This window comes from Squalius cephalus (genome assembly GCF_949319135.1).
Source record: "Squalius cephalus genome assembly, chromosome: 2".
NCBI lineage: Eukaryota > Metazoa > Chordata > Actinopteri > Cypriniformes > Leuciscidae > Squalius > Squalius cephalus.
This window is the reverse complement of record NC_137123.1, coordinates 50,030,468-50,049,586: the sequence shown is the minus strand read 5'-3', so window position 1 is coordinate 50,049,586 and position 19,119 is coordinate 50,030,468. Positions and strand designations below refer to the sequence as shown.

General features: G+C 35.6%; 1 protein-coding gene across 11 annotated transcripts in view; it reads left to right on the top strand.

The window, feature by feature from the left end:
- Positions 1–19,119, top strand: part of marchf1 (membrane-associated ring finger (C3HC4) 1) — a 29,276-nt gene that overhangs the window by 4,441 nt on the left and 5,716 nt on the right. For 2 of the 11 annotated variants that reach the window (XM_079847721.1, XM_079847724.1), the window contains exons 2-7: positions 5,929–6,057; positions 6,190–6,540; positions 15,604–15,654; positions 15,745–15,824; positions 17,104–17,778; positions 18,387–18,567. In XM_079847721.1, coding sequence (XP_079703847.1) covers positions 6,451–6,540; positions 15,604–15,654; positions 15,745–15,824; positions 17,104–17,778; positions 18,387–18,567 — 1,077 coding nt within the window. In that variant the 5' untranslated portion in view covers positions 5,929–6,057; positions 6,190–6,450. The other 9 variants (XM_079847717.1, XM_079847719.1, XM_079847722.1 and 6 more) reach the window with 7 other exon arrangements.

Below are 19,119 nucleotides of genomic sequence, written 5' to 3'. Positions count from 1 at the left end.
GGCTTGAGGAGACAAGCCAAAATCTTTTTTTCGTCTAACTGAAATTATGCCATTTAAATTTGAATATAATTTGAATTTTAGTAGGCCTATTGTTTAAATATAGAAATTGAATTTCGTTTTTCAGCCATTTTGACAGCCCTAGTCGAGTGAACCGAACTCAAAAGGGAATGTCTTCGACTTCGGTTAGTAGGCTACTCATGTAACTCTGGTTCCCTGAGAGGAGGGAACGAGATTGCATTAGCGGCCAAACTAATCACTCAGAGTCTTAAGCCGGGTGCACACTGTATGATTTATAATAGTACTTTTATGTATAGTATGATTAGTACACAAATTATATATGAATAGTACGATTGTTGCTTGTCAGACTTTACAAAACTCGCTGTAAGCCATGTCGCACTGTGGGATCTCAGAACGTCGGTAATGTCATACTGTATGATAGTCAAGAAGACGCGTTAAAAACGGACGTACACAAGAAAATCTCGTCCGTAGTTTTACATCATCAATCAGTGACTGAGCGAACAGCATTAAACTACAAAGAAAGGTGTAGGCATAGGCCTACACAGAAAGACCTACGAGACTATTGAATATTTAGGTATTCTGTCATCTTTTACTCAGCCTGTTGTACCATATCTATATACATACATTTTAAGCTTTTAAACTTTTAAACGTACCATCATAAAAATGATCCATGATCCATAACTTTTTGTGATTAACAGAGTTATTAGTTATGGGGTGGTATAAGGGGTGGTATAATGCCCTTTTCACTAGATGTAAAATAAGTCTCTGATGTCCCCAGAGTGTGTATTTGAAGTTTTAGCTCAAAATACCCCACAGATATTTTCATATAGCATGTTAAAATTGAAAATTTTTGAGGGTGAGCAAAAACGCTCCTGTTCCTTTAAATGCAAATTAGCTGCTGCTCCCAGCACAGAGGGCGGAGCTACAAGAGCTTGTGTCCTTTTACCTCACACAGACATGCACTGAAAATTTCAAAAACTTTTAGCCTTTTATGTTCAATCAAACCGGATTCAGACAATGATGGAGAGACTCAAGAAGAGGTGACAACATGTAGAATGCAACAGGACGTTTCTGAATGGTTAGTTTATGAATTTTATGTAGCTTATGTGTAGTTATCTTCTAGTCATTGATTAGCATATTCTGTCTTGATAATCTATAAATTGTATACATTTTAGGGTTGGTGATGTCACTAACCCGGGAGGAATGTTGTGTAGTCCATACCAGCCGTTTGTTGTAGTCCTTAAAAAGCTATTTCTTTAAAAGCAAATATCTCCCTTTGATTTGAACTTTGAGCATTGTACCTTTCAGATGTTGTTTATGCTCAAAAAGCAACATTACACACTAACTAAAGTTAGAAAAGTGAAATCATGATCAACCACCCCTTTAATGATAATTGTTCAATGTCAGTCTTCTCCTCCAATGGCAACCAAATCTTGGAAACCAAATGAGTCGGATTAATGAGTCAACTAACTGAAAAGACTCAAAATAATGATTAATTCAAAAATTGATCATTACTACTTCTTACATGACACTCTAAGGTGAGCTAGAGTGGATGTCAAGATTTTCTGTAAAAAAAACACTTAAATGTTGCTCTATTTCTGACAAAAAGCTATTGTATGACTTGGCTTGTACTCAAGTCATATGGACAATGTTTGAACCCCATCCCAAGTTCTCAATACAGAATGAAACCACTTCTTTTCGAATCAGCTTGACCCGCTTTTTATCTTCTAAATGGTTTAAAAACTGGTTAAGCTAAAAAAAAATTTAACTTCTCATTTAGGGTCATGAATGATCATGCAAAGTTTGGGCACAAAAATTTTGCTATAACTTTTTGTGTTGAGATCATCTTGAATATGAACTAGCCTACATGAGAAGTTAAGAAATGTAAGACTCAAAGTTTACTCGAAATTAAAGACTCATCTTCTGAATCATTCAAGGAAATTGTACTGTTTCCTTAGTTGAGTTTCACAGTCATAAAATCTGTCAAATTATGCTTTTGGTTGCTAGTCTTTTAGATCTCAATTACTAGACTGTTGCAGCACTGAAAGAAGTGAACCCTGTTTTACTCTCACAAGGGTTATGGTATAACAATAAGGCAGAGGTTAATTTAAGTACAGAATAAATACTACACTACGAACAAATAATGTTACTTAGTGTATAAACATATTTATCATTGTCACTACAAGTAGTCATGACAAAAAAAATATTGTTTTGTCTGTGCAGCTAATTTTGAACAAAAATATAACACCCCTAACACAATGTAAATAACACAATATAAACAAATAGATGGGAATTATTAAATATTTTATATTTTTAGTTTCTGACAAGCTACAATAGAGGCTTTCTGTCTTTAGTGTTTGTTTTTTTCCAAATTGCATGGAAACCAATGCAAGTCTGTTTGACCCACAACACAAAAGTTGTACCCAGTTTTTTTTTAACACCACATTAGGATTAATGAACCATATGTAATAGCATTGTTTATGTGTGTTGGTCATACCTGTAGTGTGCACACATCTCTCTTGTATCAGGCCATGCAGGGTAAAGAGACTGAACACTACCAGAGAGAAGAGAATAGTGTAAAACTCCATCTCAGTGAAGGGAGAGGCCATCTGCTCCGGCTGAACGAGCAAACACAAACTCAATGCAAAATCAGGGCATCACTGATACCTCAGCACCACCGTGGCAGAAATACTATAGCAATACTGGTACATTATCAAAATAACTCCACTGAAATAATCTTGTTCATCTGAGCTCAAACTGCACAAATCTAAATTAGCAACACTACAATCAAAACGCTCCAGCACTTTCGACAACACATGACAAGGGATGCAAAACACACATATTTAGTTATAAACCTCCTTACTTACATGGACTGCTGCACATAAAGGCATCCACTTTGAAGTCTCTGTACATTTTTTTTATTAGGTTGTGCGTGTGCACCTGTTTATATACAGTAGATACTGTAATATGACGAGGGGTTAACCACAATGAGTGGCTCATATTGCATGGTGAGATTAACTAACTACGGTTCTACCCTAGATACCAGATACAAGTGAAAGTAGAGGTTAAACTCTGCCATGAAATCCCAGCCTGGCTGTCCTGCTGTGCCTATGTGTGTTTGTATGTCAGTGCATATTTTGGATGGATGAATGAATGAATGAATCATTCATAGATGGATGGATGGGTGGATGAATGAATGAATGTTAATTGCAACCTTGTCTTTATGGGCTTTTGTTCTTTTTATAGACTAGTAATTTAGCAATCACTTTATTTAATGGAGCATGTATAATTTAACAAAACCGAACATTTAATCACCTCCTTATTGTTCGGCTGTACAAACAACGTAGTCAAGTCCACTTGTCTCCCATAAATATACTTTTTGACCATACAAATATGTCCTTGGTGAGAAAACAAAATATCTTGTTGGTCAATGCTGGTTTATGCTGGCTAGTCTTCATGTGCCAACTAATCCCCACTTTTCATAAATGATTGCGGTATATCCATGTTCCAAATCTTATATAAGAAAATCTGGATTCTCACTCTCATCTTGATTATTTATTAATTATTTATTGGAATTGATATTTTTTGGAAGTAGTTGGGGTTTGTTTATTTTGGATGAACGTCTTGTCTTGTTCTACAAATGAGCTTTTGTGGTGGTAAATACCTTCAGATGCCTGATAAGTGATTAAGAGTCTTTGTTCTACTAGAAGTTTATAGAGTTATAGCACACACTCTATTATCTACACAGGGGTGCACAGTCCTTGCTCTCACACCTGCCTGTAACTTTCAGTTGAAACTGAAGACCTTGACTCTAATGAGTTCCCAGGAGAAAGAGTGATATTTAGAACTTGAAAATAGTCTGTGAATGGATCTGGCTTTTTTTTTTTTTTTTTTAGGACATTATTGTAGGCCTATATTAATAATAAGTATAAGTATGTCGTGCAAAAAAACTAAACAATTAGAGATTTATTTTTAAAAGATTTACTTGATAAAATTTTGGATGACCAAAATCAATGTTTTTTAATAAATAATAAAATGATTATCTCTTTCACAGAATTCACATGCCATTGACTCCTTTTGAATAAAACATAGTCTTTTATGGATTATGTAATGTTTTTTTTTTCTCTTTCATTTTTCCTTTTTTTATCTCACCAAAAAGTCAATGCAGTGCATGTGTATTCGACATCAAATAGGGATATGCGAGACAAGTCGACATTGCAATTGGTCGTTTACATGAACTCTTTTTAGCACATTTATGGTTTTCTTTATATTTTTGCAAAGGCGACGATCAAAGTACTGTCATGTTAATGTTACAGTATAATACATTTTATATCTGCAGAAAACAAAATCATTTTATTTTTACCTCGGAGAAATGTCCACTCGAGCAAGGTGAGGGATTGTTTTGACTTTAGAAGGAAACAAAAGTTTTGTGTAGGCTATTGTAACGTATAGAGTCCAAAGAGGAAGATGAGGAGACGATGAAAGTACAAAAAAAGCTAATACTTTAATAAAAATAAATGAAAGCAGATATCCCGGCATGATAAAGCAAAATAACAGTGAGTACTAAAACTCAGTCAACACCAGACAAGTGAACAAAAGGAACTGAAGGGTATAAATGCACACATGATCTGAATACAAACAGGTGAACTAATTAATGAATAAACATGGAAACTAAGGACAAAGCAAACAGGATCTAAAATAAAAGTCCTTGAAAATGAAAACCAAACACAATGAAAGTTTGACAGCTATGTCATGTCAAGCATAACAATAAGGCTTGCTTATAAGCTTGTTATACTACCGGTTATGAGGGAAAATAGCCTACTGATCTAAAATTGTATAGCCTACTGATTTAAAGGGGAACCAATATTGATGAAACTTGTTTTTAAGGGCCTCTTGAGGTCATTCAATGTAACAAACCAATTAAAATCAGACATAGCCTAAGCGAACAACCTTGAGGGCCTGAAGAGAAAGATAGTAAATGACAACAATACTTCACTCCAATAGGAGAGAAAGGATTTGCTTACATGAGCAAAAGAGAAATGGCTCCCTCCAATGTGAGATGCATGAAAATAGTCCCACATCTTAAAACAATTTTCTTCTTTTTTTGTAATCATACTAGACCTTTGAGTCATGTAATGTTGTTTTCTTGGTGAGTGAAAGTACTTTATTCAGGTGAAGTGGTCAATTTCACATTCTTTAAAAACTGGAAATTTTAGATTTCTGTGACATTCAAACGAGTGGCGTTATTTAATAAAGTATCTCACAGCATTTCGTCTTCTGATTGTGAGTAGTGTAGTGTACTAATAATTTTATAACCAGGTTCAATTATTCACATGGGCTTTTGAGCTTGAAAATCTGGTCAGTTTTTTACCCTGGGTTAGCATAATCATGGGTTATTTGTTTACGTTTCACTGTTTGTGCTTTGGGTTAGTACTGAACAGCCATAGTCCGCTTCTGAGATTTCACATTGAACATTTGTAAAGCAAAGGTTAAAATTCTCATTTACATAAGTAAAATGCCTGAAGTCTTTTTGGTCTGTTAAAATTGTTTTGACCTCTACACAATTCCCATAGCTACTTAGGAATAATGACTTCTAAATTCTAAATTGTAGAAAAGTTTAAGTAAAAGGAGTAGGTGTCCAAAATGACTAATGGTAGTATGTAAGTGAGTTTCTGCAGCTCATGAATATTTAACGAGGCTGAGGAGAATATTACATTTACTATTGGTTGTCTGTTTCATATACTAGTCCTTCCAGTATAATTTAGTTTTGCTGCAAACTGAGTCTGTATAAGCCCTCCTCAACTGTTTTAATTTAATTAAACATTTAACAGTTCAAATGGTACCAGCTAGTTTGCTCGGTCCAGTGTGTCTTCCCATGTTCGTGTGAGCGTGTGTGTTTGTGTGTTACAGTAGCCGAGGTTTTGTGAAGCCCCTGGGGTTGTAAGCTGATTAGCTCGCAGCTCCATCCCACGCTGCTCCTGGAGGGAGGAGATTTGGAGCTAAAATAACCCCTAAGTCCTCTCAGCAGCATGTTTACAGGTCAGGTTAACAGACGCGCACACACACACATCCACAAACTGAGGCATCACTGCAGCTCTCAGGTAGAGTAACATTTAAATGAGCTCTTTCTGTCTGTCTGTCTGTCTCTCTCTCTCTCTCTCCCTGTCACAGATCACACAGGTAGAACGAGAGAGGTTGGCTTAAGCTTTTTTGGGGGGGGATGTGACGAATGGATGTTTCCCTCTGTTGCAGCTGAAGTCTGAGATCTCAACCAGGATACCTGATTTCATGCGTGTGTCTTTAGAAGCGTGGATACGAGCTCTGGAGCGGGTCATATCTTTGTTTCCATGCCGACCCACAGGATGATGTGAGTCGGTTGTCTTTGGTGGGCTGAAGGTAGCGAGGTATCCCGCAGTCCTGAGCACTGCTAGCATGCCTGTGCATCAGATATCAGTTGTACCCATCACTAAGGAGAATGGCAACAGCTCCAGCCGGAAAAGAGACAAGAGTAAAGAGAATGAGGCAAGTACCCATTATGTGAATATGTAATGTATGTGGAGTTTTCAAAACAAATACCATAGTTTGTTTCATAGCAATTAGTTATGTTGAAGGTAGAGGTATAGCCATCCATGGTTTTCCATGTGGTTACTATAGTCTGAAAATACTAGTTGGTATTTTAATGGATTCTGTGAGGCAATGGTACATTTTTATCAGGGTTACTGTTTAGATTGGGGTCAAGTTGTAAGTTAAGAGTATTGTTCTGTAATAAGATATATGATACTTAGTTTGCATTAATCTGTGATATTTAAATGCCAAAAGCAAGCAAATCCTTCTGCTTTAATTTTCGGATGTGAGGATAAAAAAAAGACTCAATCTTATGTAAACAGAAATATAGCCTAGAGCAGGAGCTGGACGCTGTTGTATTGGAAAAGAAATTGCTGCTATAAATAGAACTGTAAGATGTAAAACAAAGCATATATGTAAACTGTTACATATATTTCAGCCTATTCAGGGTCATTGACATTTCTTTCAAGTAGCCTATATTGTATATCACACATGCTCTTTTATCAGCATGTATGTATTTGTTTTAGCTGTGTGTGTTTTTGTAATATCCAGGACATTTTTAAGATGTATGATGCACATCCACAGTCCATTCACTGATCGCCTTATGCAAATCACGCACAAAAATGGGAAGTGCTGCCTAAAATCATCTGCTCCAATCCTTTTGAGACACTAGATTTGCCAAATATTTCCAGGATTGTGGCATCAAATCTGTAATATATGCAGAATTTTGTTTTAGACACTTAGTAGTACACATAGTCCACAAGCAGAATTGTATGTTATATTTGTGAAATTTTGTATGGACAGAAAATATAAATATTATTAGAATTTTTTTGTTTTCTGCACACCTAATTGGGGACTGACACTGCTGTTCAATTATCTATTTTAGATAAACTTGCCCCCTAAACAACATGGAAAAGTAAAGCAAACTCATTGGTTGTGTTCAGTATGTCTTGGCTGCATTATCCAGAAATAATTTAGCCATTGAAAGAACACTTTTGGGACAGATTTGTTGCAAACATCAGAATATATTGTTGAATGGCCTAGAGAGTGCACTAGTTAAACATGCCTTTGCAAATTTGTTGTAATCTTGTGTAAACATGTGGTCACCCAGCGGTCTTTCGCCATCTAAGATGTACTTAATAACATGCTCTGGTCCTATTGACTTGAAACCTTGTGTGTAGGTGGTGTGTGTGTGTTGGACATTGCTTTGCACCCTGAACCAATTACCAATTTAGTCATGAATGGAAGATACTGTGAAAACATTTGAACAAATTAGTATTCATGCCAATGAAAGAACGCAGTTTTAAAGTGAATTTAGCCATTTTTATATTTCATATAACTTGAAATTACTGAGTTTAGAAACGTGCCTTTGAATCATTTGGCTGAAATGAAGGACATATTGAAATATAAATATAATACATAAAAGATTTACATGTCTTGAATGAAATACCATGCCTAAAATTGGACGAAATTCAGAATTTAAGAATTTTCATTGCATTGATGGTTGCTAGTTGGTTGCTTACTGGTCCTAAGTCAAAAGAGCAAGTCTCTATGATATTCTGGCCCCTAGATATATTTAAGTACAGGCCTGAGTCATAAGACTAAGAAATCCTGAAAAAGTACACCTCTCCACAGCACTCATCAGTTTTCTTCTGTCATTGATGTCAGTAGCACACATGGTGTAGGATAAGGAATGTGCCGAACTTTACTGATAAAGGTTAGGGGTTTATGCAAATCCTTAACCCCAAACATGAGCTTAAGTAACAGTGATGCCTAATTATGCCTCGCAGGCACTGTAATAAAGATGCAGCGATCTGAATTCCTGAAAGCATTATCACCTACCAAGAACTGAGCACTGAGCAAACACGTTAGTTATTACTTTCTTTATAATATGGTTTTACTTATGGAGACTCTCAGACCTTCCATATGTTGTAGGTGTACTGTTGCGTGTGATGTGCATTTTACGTGTTCCATTTCTGTGAATTAGCTGCTCTTTCTCTCTCTAGCGGGCGTCTAATCCACTGTGCTCTCTGCTGGAGATGTCGCCTGTGATCACTGACTAACACACATACATAAGCACATTCTCTTGGCACCATGATGGGTACCTGGTGGCCTGTCCTGACCTTTTCTCTTTAAAAGTAGATTCCACATAGTTCGAAACATCGATACAATTCTATCTACTAGTTATGATAAATTAGATTACTGGTTAAAACAGTAATATTGTGAAACTTTATTTTAATTTACTGTATTTTAATGTAAAAAATTCCTGTGAGGACAAAGCAGATTTAATTTTTTACAGCCATTCATTCACTTTTATTCAGCAAGGATGCATTAAATTGATCAAAAGTAACAGTAAAGACATATATACATATGTATAAAAGATGTCCATTTTAAATAAATGCTGTTCCTTTTAACATTCTGATCATCAAAGAATACTGAAAAATACTGAAAAGCGGTTTCCACAAATATTAAGCCTGAATTTTGAAGACTGAAGTAATGGCTGCTGAAAATTCAGCTTTGCCATGACAGCAATAAAATATATTAAAATAGAAAACAGTTCTATTCTATTTCTGTGAATTCTATTTCACAGTATTACTGTTTTTTCTGTATTTTGGATCAAATAAATGTAGCCTAAAAACATTGAGACAAAAACATTAAACAATCGTAGTGTTTCAAAACTTTTGACTGCTAATGTACACTAGAGTGCCCGAAAAATATTTCTGAACTGCCCTTTTGTAAAAAGGTTTGGTGGAAGATACCTTTGTTAAGTGTTATTAAATCACGTTTTTCAATCTCGTAGTCGAATGTTTACACAGTGTAAAAATATATCATTGTGTTTTTATTGTAGGTCCTATACAATGTGTCATCTGTCTCTCTGTCAGTCACTGTTGCTTGATTTTTTTGTGTTTGAGGTGTATTTTATAACTTTGATCAGGTGTGTAAATCTGATGCTGTTGCCGATGCGTACAGTGGCCAGTGTATATGTATAGCAAATTAGCAGATTATGTAAAGTGGCTGTTAACCTGCTCTGAATATGTATGCTATTGGAGTGTCTTAATAGGTTCAGTGTTGTGGCTCTGTTAATATTGTGTCAACATTGCTCCCATCATTCTTATTGGCAGCTGCTGGTTTGTACTGTGATTGATGCAAAGATATTAATACATAAATTCTGCATTAGTTTGTCATATGGCACCTCTGCATTTTGCAGGTGATTATAAAATTCAAGAGTTTTGTTGGTAGTATTGATCATCATATAGTCTGATTGTTTAGTAGTTTGTGACCAGGTGTATCCCATCAGCCCATTATCCCATAATGCACCTGTGTCTATAGTTAGCTTTTGAATGCCAGCCAGAGCCAGAGCCTCTTAAACAAACACAAATCACTAGGGATGGTCACCATTGTATATGCACCTGCATACATAAGTTTGTACTGATCCAACACTGACAGGTTTATCTAAAATAACAGCTGTTCTGAAGCTGAAAGGCAGAACTTCAGATGACATGGCTAGAAAACTACTTAAAAAACGAAAAAAGTGGATCTAACACTGAAACTGCGTGTTAGCCTATTTCCGTGTGTATTTAAATGAATGCACGACCAGAGACAAACCACTTACAGATTATACCTCAGAGAAGCAGCTCGAGCTAATCCAACCCTATCTAGCACATAAACATGCATGTGTGAGCTCTTACATGCATCTGCCTTTGGAGCAAGCGGGGTTGATCGGCAGTTTGGTAGCTTATAGGACATACAGGGGTGAATTTATGGGTAAGTGAATGTCAATTTGGATGTTTCTGGTTGTGTGATTCTAGATTATTGTTTCATAATTGTACTTGTAATGGAGATGAGTTTTAAGAAATGATATACCTGCCTTTGGCTTGCACACTAGGGCTCTAATGATAATGATATTATGGCATAGCTTTCAATTAACTTTTCATTTAAACTGCTTAGGTTGTGTGGTATTACTGAAATTGTAAATCCCGTTTATGCATTTTAATGCATTTAAGTGACTAATTACATTTGACAACTACTAAATGTATATCCAACTTTATCTGCATACATGTACTCAAAGCGATAGCCTATATATACAGATAAAGTTGGTAACTTTATCTAGGCTATCTACCTTTTAAAAGTTTGAGGGCACATTAATCAAAAGCGACAGTAAAGACATTTATATTTCAATGAAATGAAATGCTGTTCATTAAAAACTTTCTATTCATCGAAAAATCCAGATTTTTTTTTTACTGCGCTTTACACAAAAATATTAGTCAGCACAACTGATTGATAATAATAAGAAATGTTTCTTGAGCACCAAAATAGCATATCAGAATGATTTCTGAAGGATTATGTGATGCTGAAAAACTTTTTTTTTAACAAATTAATGTTTCTAAGTTTGAACATATGAAAGTTCAAAAGAGCATTTATTTGAAATAGACATGTTTGTAACAATGTAAAAGTCTTTACTGTCACTTTTGATACATTTCTTGCTGAATAAACATTCATTTCTTTGAGAAAAAAAATCTTACTGATCCCAACCTGTAGTGTATACCGTTTGAAATATCTATTTCTTACAATTAAAAAAAAAAGAGAGAAGAATTTGGGCCTCTAATCGTATGGGACACACTAAATACCAATTTGTACCCTATCCATGGAAAGTGTTGCAGCATTTGCTTGTGTCTTCCACATGATCAAAATTACTTTTTGTTTATTTAATGTTGTTGTTTTGTTTAAGCAATGATATAACATGCCTTATACTGACTGGAGAGACAAACAGTAGTTATGACCTATGAACCTTGAGCTTAGGACATTGACTTGATCTTTGAGCCTAAGTAGTATTTAAGGGTCAAGGCTAAAAATATTAGGGCTTTCTATGTTTCATACTCTAGACCTTTACAGGGCATTTTTAGAATGTTCTAGATTCATTCTGGTCAGCATTTACTGTGACCTGGATTCTCAGAGCAGGAGCAAGACGGTAGCATTTTATTTCTCATGTTTGTTCTCAGATGTAGAAGTAGTAATGGAGATTTGAAAAATTGTAAGGGGACATTAACTAAGTTCATATCAGAAACTTTGTCAGAGCCCTCAATGAGATTTATATTAAGGTACATTTGTTTTAATAGCGCTCTGTAATAAGCAGCCATATATACTATTCTGAATGCAACAGAAAATTTGTAATTTGTGATTTCAAACAGTCAGAAGAACTGTGATCCTAAAATGCTAGGTTGTTTGTTGGGTTCAAATATGGACAAACCCAACCGTTACATTTTTTTTATTTGATTTTTAAACCCAACGGTTGGGTTTGTCCATATTTGACCCAAACGTGGGTTGAAACAACCCAGCATTTTTAGAGTGTAGGCTATTATATATTAGCAGACTGCATAGATAAGGAGAAACTATCAATAAAAAGGTCATATTACACGTGTGGTCAGAGTATAGAAACTCTAGACTGGATGAATGAGCACTATTTTTCCAGCGAGGAAGCAGTGTCATCATTCAGAACAGAAGCTAAGGCTTTTATGTAGAAAGTAAATCCATTATGTGCATTACACACCACTTGAATCTAATTCTAAAGCCAGTGGAAAGCATCCAGAGTAGTAATTTTATTTGCTCAGATGCTGCTCTTTCAAAACTCAGGGGGTGTAATGGAATTTTTAGTTATGTTTTATTATAAGTGTCAGCTTTAGTTTAGATGGTTCTGCATAAAATACCATAGGAAAAATAAAAACAGACGCATATAAGAGACAACTGTTGAAGGAGTAGCAATATAGAGCAATAACCATGTTTGGTTGAGTGGTGCATTCTGGGTGAACTCCAGGGGCCTTCGGGAATGCCGTGGTTGGAGTTCAGGTGTGAACGCAAACATGATCATCATGTTTGACTGATGTCAAACAATCAGAGAACGTGTTTATAATATGATTTTCCCTCAAAGGATGCATTTGCACATGCATGCTCGCTAAAAAATAACCCTGCGGGTGAATTAAATATTTATGAGCTGATCAGATGTTGGTGTCTGTTGACTTTCACATAAATAATTCAGAGCGATATAGTGTCGAGAGAGAACAGAGCTCAATACTAGCCTTACTAACATCAGCTAAACAACATAGATGTTTTCTTTTTTATACAAAAAGAGAGCAAAGTACTGGAACTTTTTGCTTAATAACAAATTTAAAGTTTTTTATTCAACAGCTAGGTCTATTGTAAAAAAAATAAAAAATAAAAAAAATCTTTTGTTGGTTGAAGTTACAATCATGATAGTCTGACTTGTTTTTCTGTATAAGCCTGATATGTAAAATAGATGTTGTGTGTGCTTGCAACACCTTAAATGTTCTCAGACTGACATTGAAGTTTGTGTTGTATGTTAGCTTGAAAGAAAAATGTTTAAGTTAATAATGGGCCAGGTGTGGACTAGAAACAAAGGTGGACCCACCAAAAGCCCAAGAGGAATCAGCTCTGCCTGAGGCACATGGAGGCAATAAATGCTAATAAAGCTTGGTTTTCAAAAACGCCTGGCAAAACAAAGCATTCAGCATTTTTAAAAATCACAATCAAAGGTCAACAATTCCCTTTGTGCCATTTGTGTTTTATATTGATTTCTAAACTCGTTGTAGCCAAACCAGAACTGTGCAGAAGAAGGTCTTAGTTTATACACTACCATACCAGTTTGGGGTCAGTAAGATTTTTTCCTTTTTTTTTAAAGAAATTAGTTTTAGTTTTTAAATTACCAATTTTCAAGATGCATTAAATTGATCAAAAGTGACAGTAAATACATTTCTAATGTTACAAACTGTTTTCAACACTGAAAATAAATTTTAAATGGTAATATCTTACAATATTTTTTATTTTCAAGATTTTATTTTATTTTTAGTGTATTTTTGATCAAATACGCTGTAATATAATAGCTTGTTCGGCCAGTTCAGAGGATGAGCAAGTTATTTCATTTTGATTGAAGATTACTTAAAAACATTTTTTGGGAATAACATACTCTGATTAATTGTCCACAATCAGACCAGGAATGTGCCTTAAGAAAGACTTAAATAAGTTTCCATGTTGACTTTAAACAGAGCTCTATACAGTTGAATGAATGAAGACCTGAATAATTCGCTCTTCTTTTTTATTACTAGTTTTCTCAATTGTTACGACACTAAACCCCATTCTCTGAACCAAATTCTCAAAGGCCTAAACCCATTTGTCGAATAATTCACTCTTTCTGCAAAACCTTGAACAAGTTCGGGCAGTTAAACACCATTTGCAAATCTCATGCACTCTTTCTGCAAAACACATTCTCACTCACTAAAACACATTTTGCACTGTGATGCACTTGTGTGGCAAAACGGTAAACACAAGTGGCAAAAGTTAAGCCGAGCTACAACACGTTTGTCATTGTTTACACAAAACGACTCAAAATTGTTCACACTTGTTTCTAATGATGTTATCAAACCAATTGTGAGAGGAGGAAGAGTTTGGCTGCGTCTGAAATCGTACACTTCCCTACTATATAGTAGGCGAAAAACAGTATGTGACAAAAATAGTATGTCTGAATTCACAGTTTCTCGTACAAGAGTAGGCAAAAATTACCCGGATGACCTACTTCTTCCGGCAAAAATCTGAAGAGTGCATTTGATGGACACTTTACTATCCCATGAAGCCACGGGAGAGGATTTGTGAATGGCAGTGAAGCGACGTAACTGACGCTGGTAGGTCACATGATAATAACGTAGTACATCCAGATTACATTCATACTACTCACATTCATTCTATATAGAACATACTTTTTTAGCGGTCATGAAGTAATTACTTACTCAAAATAAGTACCTACTCAAGAGAGTATGCGATTTCGGACGCAGCCTATGTGTAAGAGGTGGTGGACGAAGAGGAAGAGGATGTGGATGAGAAAGAGCAATGTTTGGAGAGTGTTGTCAAACTTTTGAGACAACATTGCCTGTGATTTGGAAAAGGTTCTCAGGCTGGACACAACACGAAGATGTGATGCTGAGGCAGAATGAATGTCTCATTGATTTTGATTTAGATTTTTTTTTAGTGTACTGTAACATGCTTTTCATTTAGAGTTTTCTTTGACCTTTTGGGCTTTTGGAATATACAGAAATTAAGTACTATACAATATTCAATACAAGAATACTATACTTGCAGTACATAGAGAATACAATGTATTCACCTTACTAAGTTGCGATTCCAATTGCAAAATTTGTTTTCTGTAACTACATGCTCTGGATGCTGCGTTCTCCATTTTTTGATGTAGTGTCTAATGAAAGCTCTGTAGTGTTTACGTATATATTGACTGATGTGTCTATGATCTGAAAGCTTTGTTTGATTTTGAGACGAGAGAAGAGTCAGTGGTTTTGTGAATGTAGTTTGAAGATTTGGTTTTGTGTTTAAAGTTGAGAAAATGGGTGAAGGTTTCAAGAAATGTTTCTTAGCAATTGTGGAAAAACTGTAACAATCCTAAAAATATTAGTTGTGGTCGTTAGTTTCCATGAACACACATATGTGTGCACGCAAATGGTCTTATGATGCCGCTGTTATTTTTAGTAATAGGATTGGTTTGTCTTAAAGCTGCAGTCACATTAAAGATCTGTTCAAACATGTGACAGAAACCCTGCTTTAAAAGCCATATTTTCTTTATTTGTGTGTAATGTGTGAGCGTGCTTGTAATATCTGCTCTACTAGCTTCACCAAACTGAATTGCAAAAGTACTAAACAGGTTTTGCATATACTCCTCCTGTCTGCCATTTGTTCAAACAGGCCAACTCTTGGCATTGGTTGAGCCTGTGTTGTTGTGGCAGAATGCTCATACAAACAGACCAAAGTTTTCTTAACTCATTTTTAAGTTGCTTTGTATAAAAGCATCTGCAAATAAGATAAATGTGAACGTTCCACAGGGGTCATAGTTGATTGTACACTTTAAGTTGAGATAGGAGAAAGTATTTTGTAGTACGCTATAAAGGTTTGGCCTCAATGTGGATGAGAGAGAGCGCGCATACGATTAATCCTCTTTGTTTCCATCAGGGTGAGAAGGCACCTGGGCGATCAGGAAGTCGATCCAGCAGTATATCTAAGGTATCACACACACCCACAGCATCATTATTCAAAGCAACCCCAATGACAGTGTATATTGTATAAGTGTATATTATTATTGCACTATTTCAGGCCAGCAGTTCCACCCAAGGAGCCGCTCTGAACAGCGTCTCTCAGACATCGGTTACAGCCTCCTCCCAAGACATATGCAGGTGTGTGTGGTCATAGACCGTTGCCGTGGGATGTTTATGATTGGTGCTTTGTTCATCTACATGTTTGCACATCATGTGATTTTATGAAATAAGTCATAATGAATGTCAGTGTCTTTGGATGTAAATGCAGTGTAGTCCAAAAGGTCTGAGACCACAAGTTTGCAATTGATTTTTTTTTCTATAAAAACTGTAAAATAAGCAGGCAGATAGAGGATTTTGAACAATCAATAGAAATATTTAGCATTCTGCACTACTTCTTGGTCACTAATTAAATTTGTAAGTTGTAAGCAAATGTTTTCTGTCGACAATATAATTTGTAATAAAAGATTATAATTTCATTACTTATAAATTAATTAAATTGAACAAAAAATAGAATATTTATAAAACATTTTGTATTAAATTAAATTACGAATGCATAATAGAATATTATAATTTATAAAACAGTTTTGAATTAATTAAATGTGACCCTGGATCACAAAACCAGTCATAAGTAGCACTGGTATATTTGTGGCAATAGCCAACAATACATTGTTTGAGTCAAAATTATCGATTTTTCTTTTATGCCAAAAATCATTAGGATATTAACTAAAGATCATGGTCCATGAAGATATTTAGTAAATTTCCTACCGTAAATATATATAACATTTATTTTTGTGAATGAATACAGCACAATCGCGAACATAAATGGACAGCTTTAAAGGCGTTTCCCTCAATGTTTCGATTTTTTTGCACCCTCAGATTCCAGATTTTCAAATAGTTTTATCTCCGCCAAATATTGTCCTATCCTAACAAACCATACATCAATGGAAAGCTTATTTATCCAGCTTTCAGATGATACATACATCTCAATTTAAAAAAAATTGACCCATGTGACTGGTTTTGTGGTCCAGGGTCACAAATTAAGAATACAAGATAGAATAATATAGTTTATAAAACATTTTGGATTAAATTACATTAAGAATGCAAAATAGAAAAACATTGTAGTCTTGTAGTCTCAGACTTTGTATGTATGAATGCATACCTGTCAAGGTATGTTAAAGAAATTACATTGTATTTTGAATGCCACATTTTTTTCTGGGGTTCTGTATTAACAACAATTATTGAAGAGTGAATTGCAAGGAGAAATGAAGCCAATGAGAGGGAAAAAAAAATCCACAGTTCAAAAGAAATTCACTTTTATTTGTCCATTATGTTTTTCACTCGTAAATCATTTCATGCTCTGTTGTGTCTTCTTCATCCCTTTTGTTTTTATATGTGTGTGTTTGTGTGTGTTGTGCAGCTCAAGTGGTTACACTAAACTTGATGTAGATGGTTCAGATCAGACTACACCCGTCATGCCCCTTAACCCGGCCTCCGATCCCGCCCCCACCACGAAGCGGCAAGCCAAGCGTCGTATTCGACGGCGACGGGAGACCACCGGGTCTATTGGGTGTGCCAAGGAGTGCGTGGGCCAGACGAGACATTCCCGATCGCATAAGCAAGTGCACACACACTCTGGCTCATCCTCAGAAGACGAGCAACGCTGTAGAGAAGCTCGTTCTTGGAGCCGCGAGAAAGCGAGACGGAGACGCAGTAGCAGCCGACACACGCAAACGCATCCTCGTGAGGAACGGGGCGACATCGAGCTCATGTCTGTCAACTCTGACGAGGGACAGAAAGAGAACCAGCCGCCTCTGTGCAAGGATCCCGACACCAGCGTCCACAAAAAGTTGTTGTCAAAAAGGGAGGAGCGTGGGGGCCAAAGCCAGGCAGCCAATCACAGGAAAGGGAGTGAGCATGGTACTAGTAGGAGTGGAAGTGAGGAGGAGAAGGAGCTTATTACAAAGACATATGAGGAGCGAGATTCAGGAGATCCAAATATGTCTGTCCCATCCCCCTGTAAATGCACTAATCCCACCAATCAAAATGGCGCCACGCCACAAGCATCCACTGATGATGAACAAGAGGTGTGCAGGTGAGAAAGAGGAAGAGAAAGCTGCACACTCTCAGAAAACTACTGCCTTGATCAATACAATCAAAGGCCATCCATGTACATATGTTACAGCAGGGGTTTTCAAGGGAGTGACAGGGAAAAGTCCAGAGGAAAAACTGTAAATAAATTAATTAGATAAAATTAATACAAATTTTGATTAATATAAATAAAAATAGATTGAAATGAAATAAATAAACAAATAATTTAACAGTAAATTACTTTATTGAGAAGAAAAAAAAAAAAAATAATGTTACCTAATAGAAACAAATTTTAGATTAATAATATAATGTTTTTTACTGAGTGTTTATAAAAAAATGGATCCATTTTAAATTTTAGGTGCCTCACATGAGGATGATCATATCTGGGAGTTTTATCTTATTTCCATTCCTTACTTAGCACTTTATTTTAATACCATTCTTATTTTTTATTTTGTTGTATATATTTCTTTTTCTTGCCATTACTTGTTCTGTGTATAATGCTTTGGCAATATGTAAACACAATCATGCCAGTCAAATATTTCTAAATTGAAAGATTGAAATGAAAGAGAGAGGTTGAAGGAGCAAGAGGTTGATCTGTTTTTGCTTGTGCAGGATCTGTCACTGTGAAGGTGATGAAGAGTGTCCACTCATCACCCCCTGCCACTGTACAGGAAGTTTGCGTTTTGTGCACCAGACCTGCCTGCACCAGTGGATCAAGAGCTCCGATACACGCTGCTGTGAGCTGTGCAAATATGACTTCATCATGGAGACACACCTCAAACCTTTGCGCAAGGTAACACACACATATGCAAGTCTATGAACAGCTCAGACCCTATTTTATTGAACACATGTGGTGTTTTTAAAGAGTGGAGAATATATATACTACTAAACAGTGAAATTAATTGTTCAGAATTTTTTATATTTTACATATACATATATTTTACAAATTACAATATACAAGAAACAAGATTAGCTTATTTCAATAAGCTGTGTGACTGCCTTTGAATTTCAATTATTGCCTTGGTTGTAATGTCCCTCCCCTTTGAGAGATTATCCGATCATCAAAATAGAGAAGCCTGGCTTCCAGTTGCAAAAGAAATAGTATGCATTAAACAAAAATACAGTGTTATGTTATGTTTTCTTTTAACTTTTTGTCTATCAAATAATCCTAAAAAAATCCATAATATTCAACATTGATGATAATAAGAAATGTTTCTTGAGCATCAAATCAGCATATCAGAATAACTTATGAAGGATCTTTTGACAATGAAGTCTGAGTAATGATGCTGAAAATAGATTTTAAAATATTTTCCAATAGAAAACAGTTTCATAATATTACTGTTTT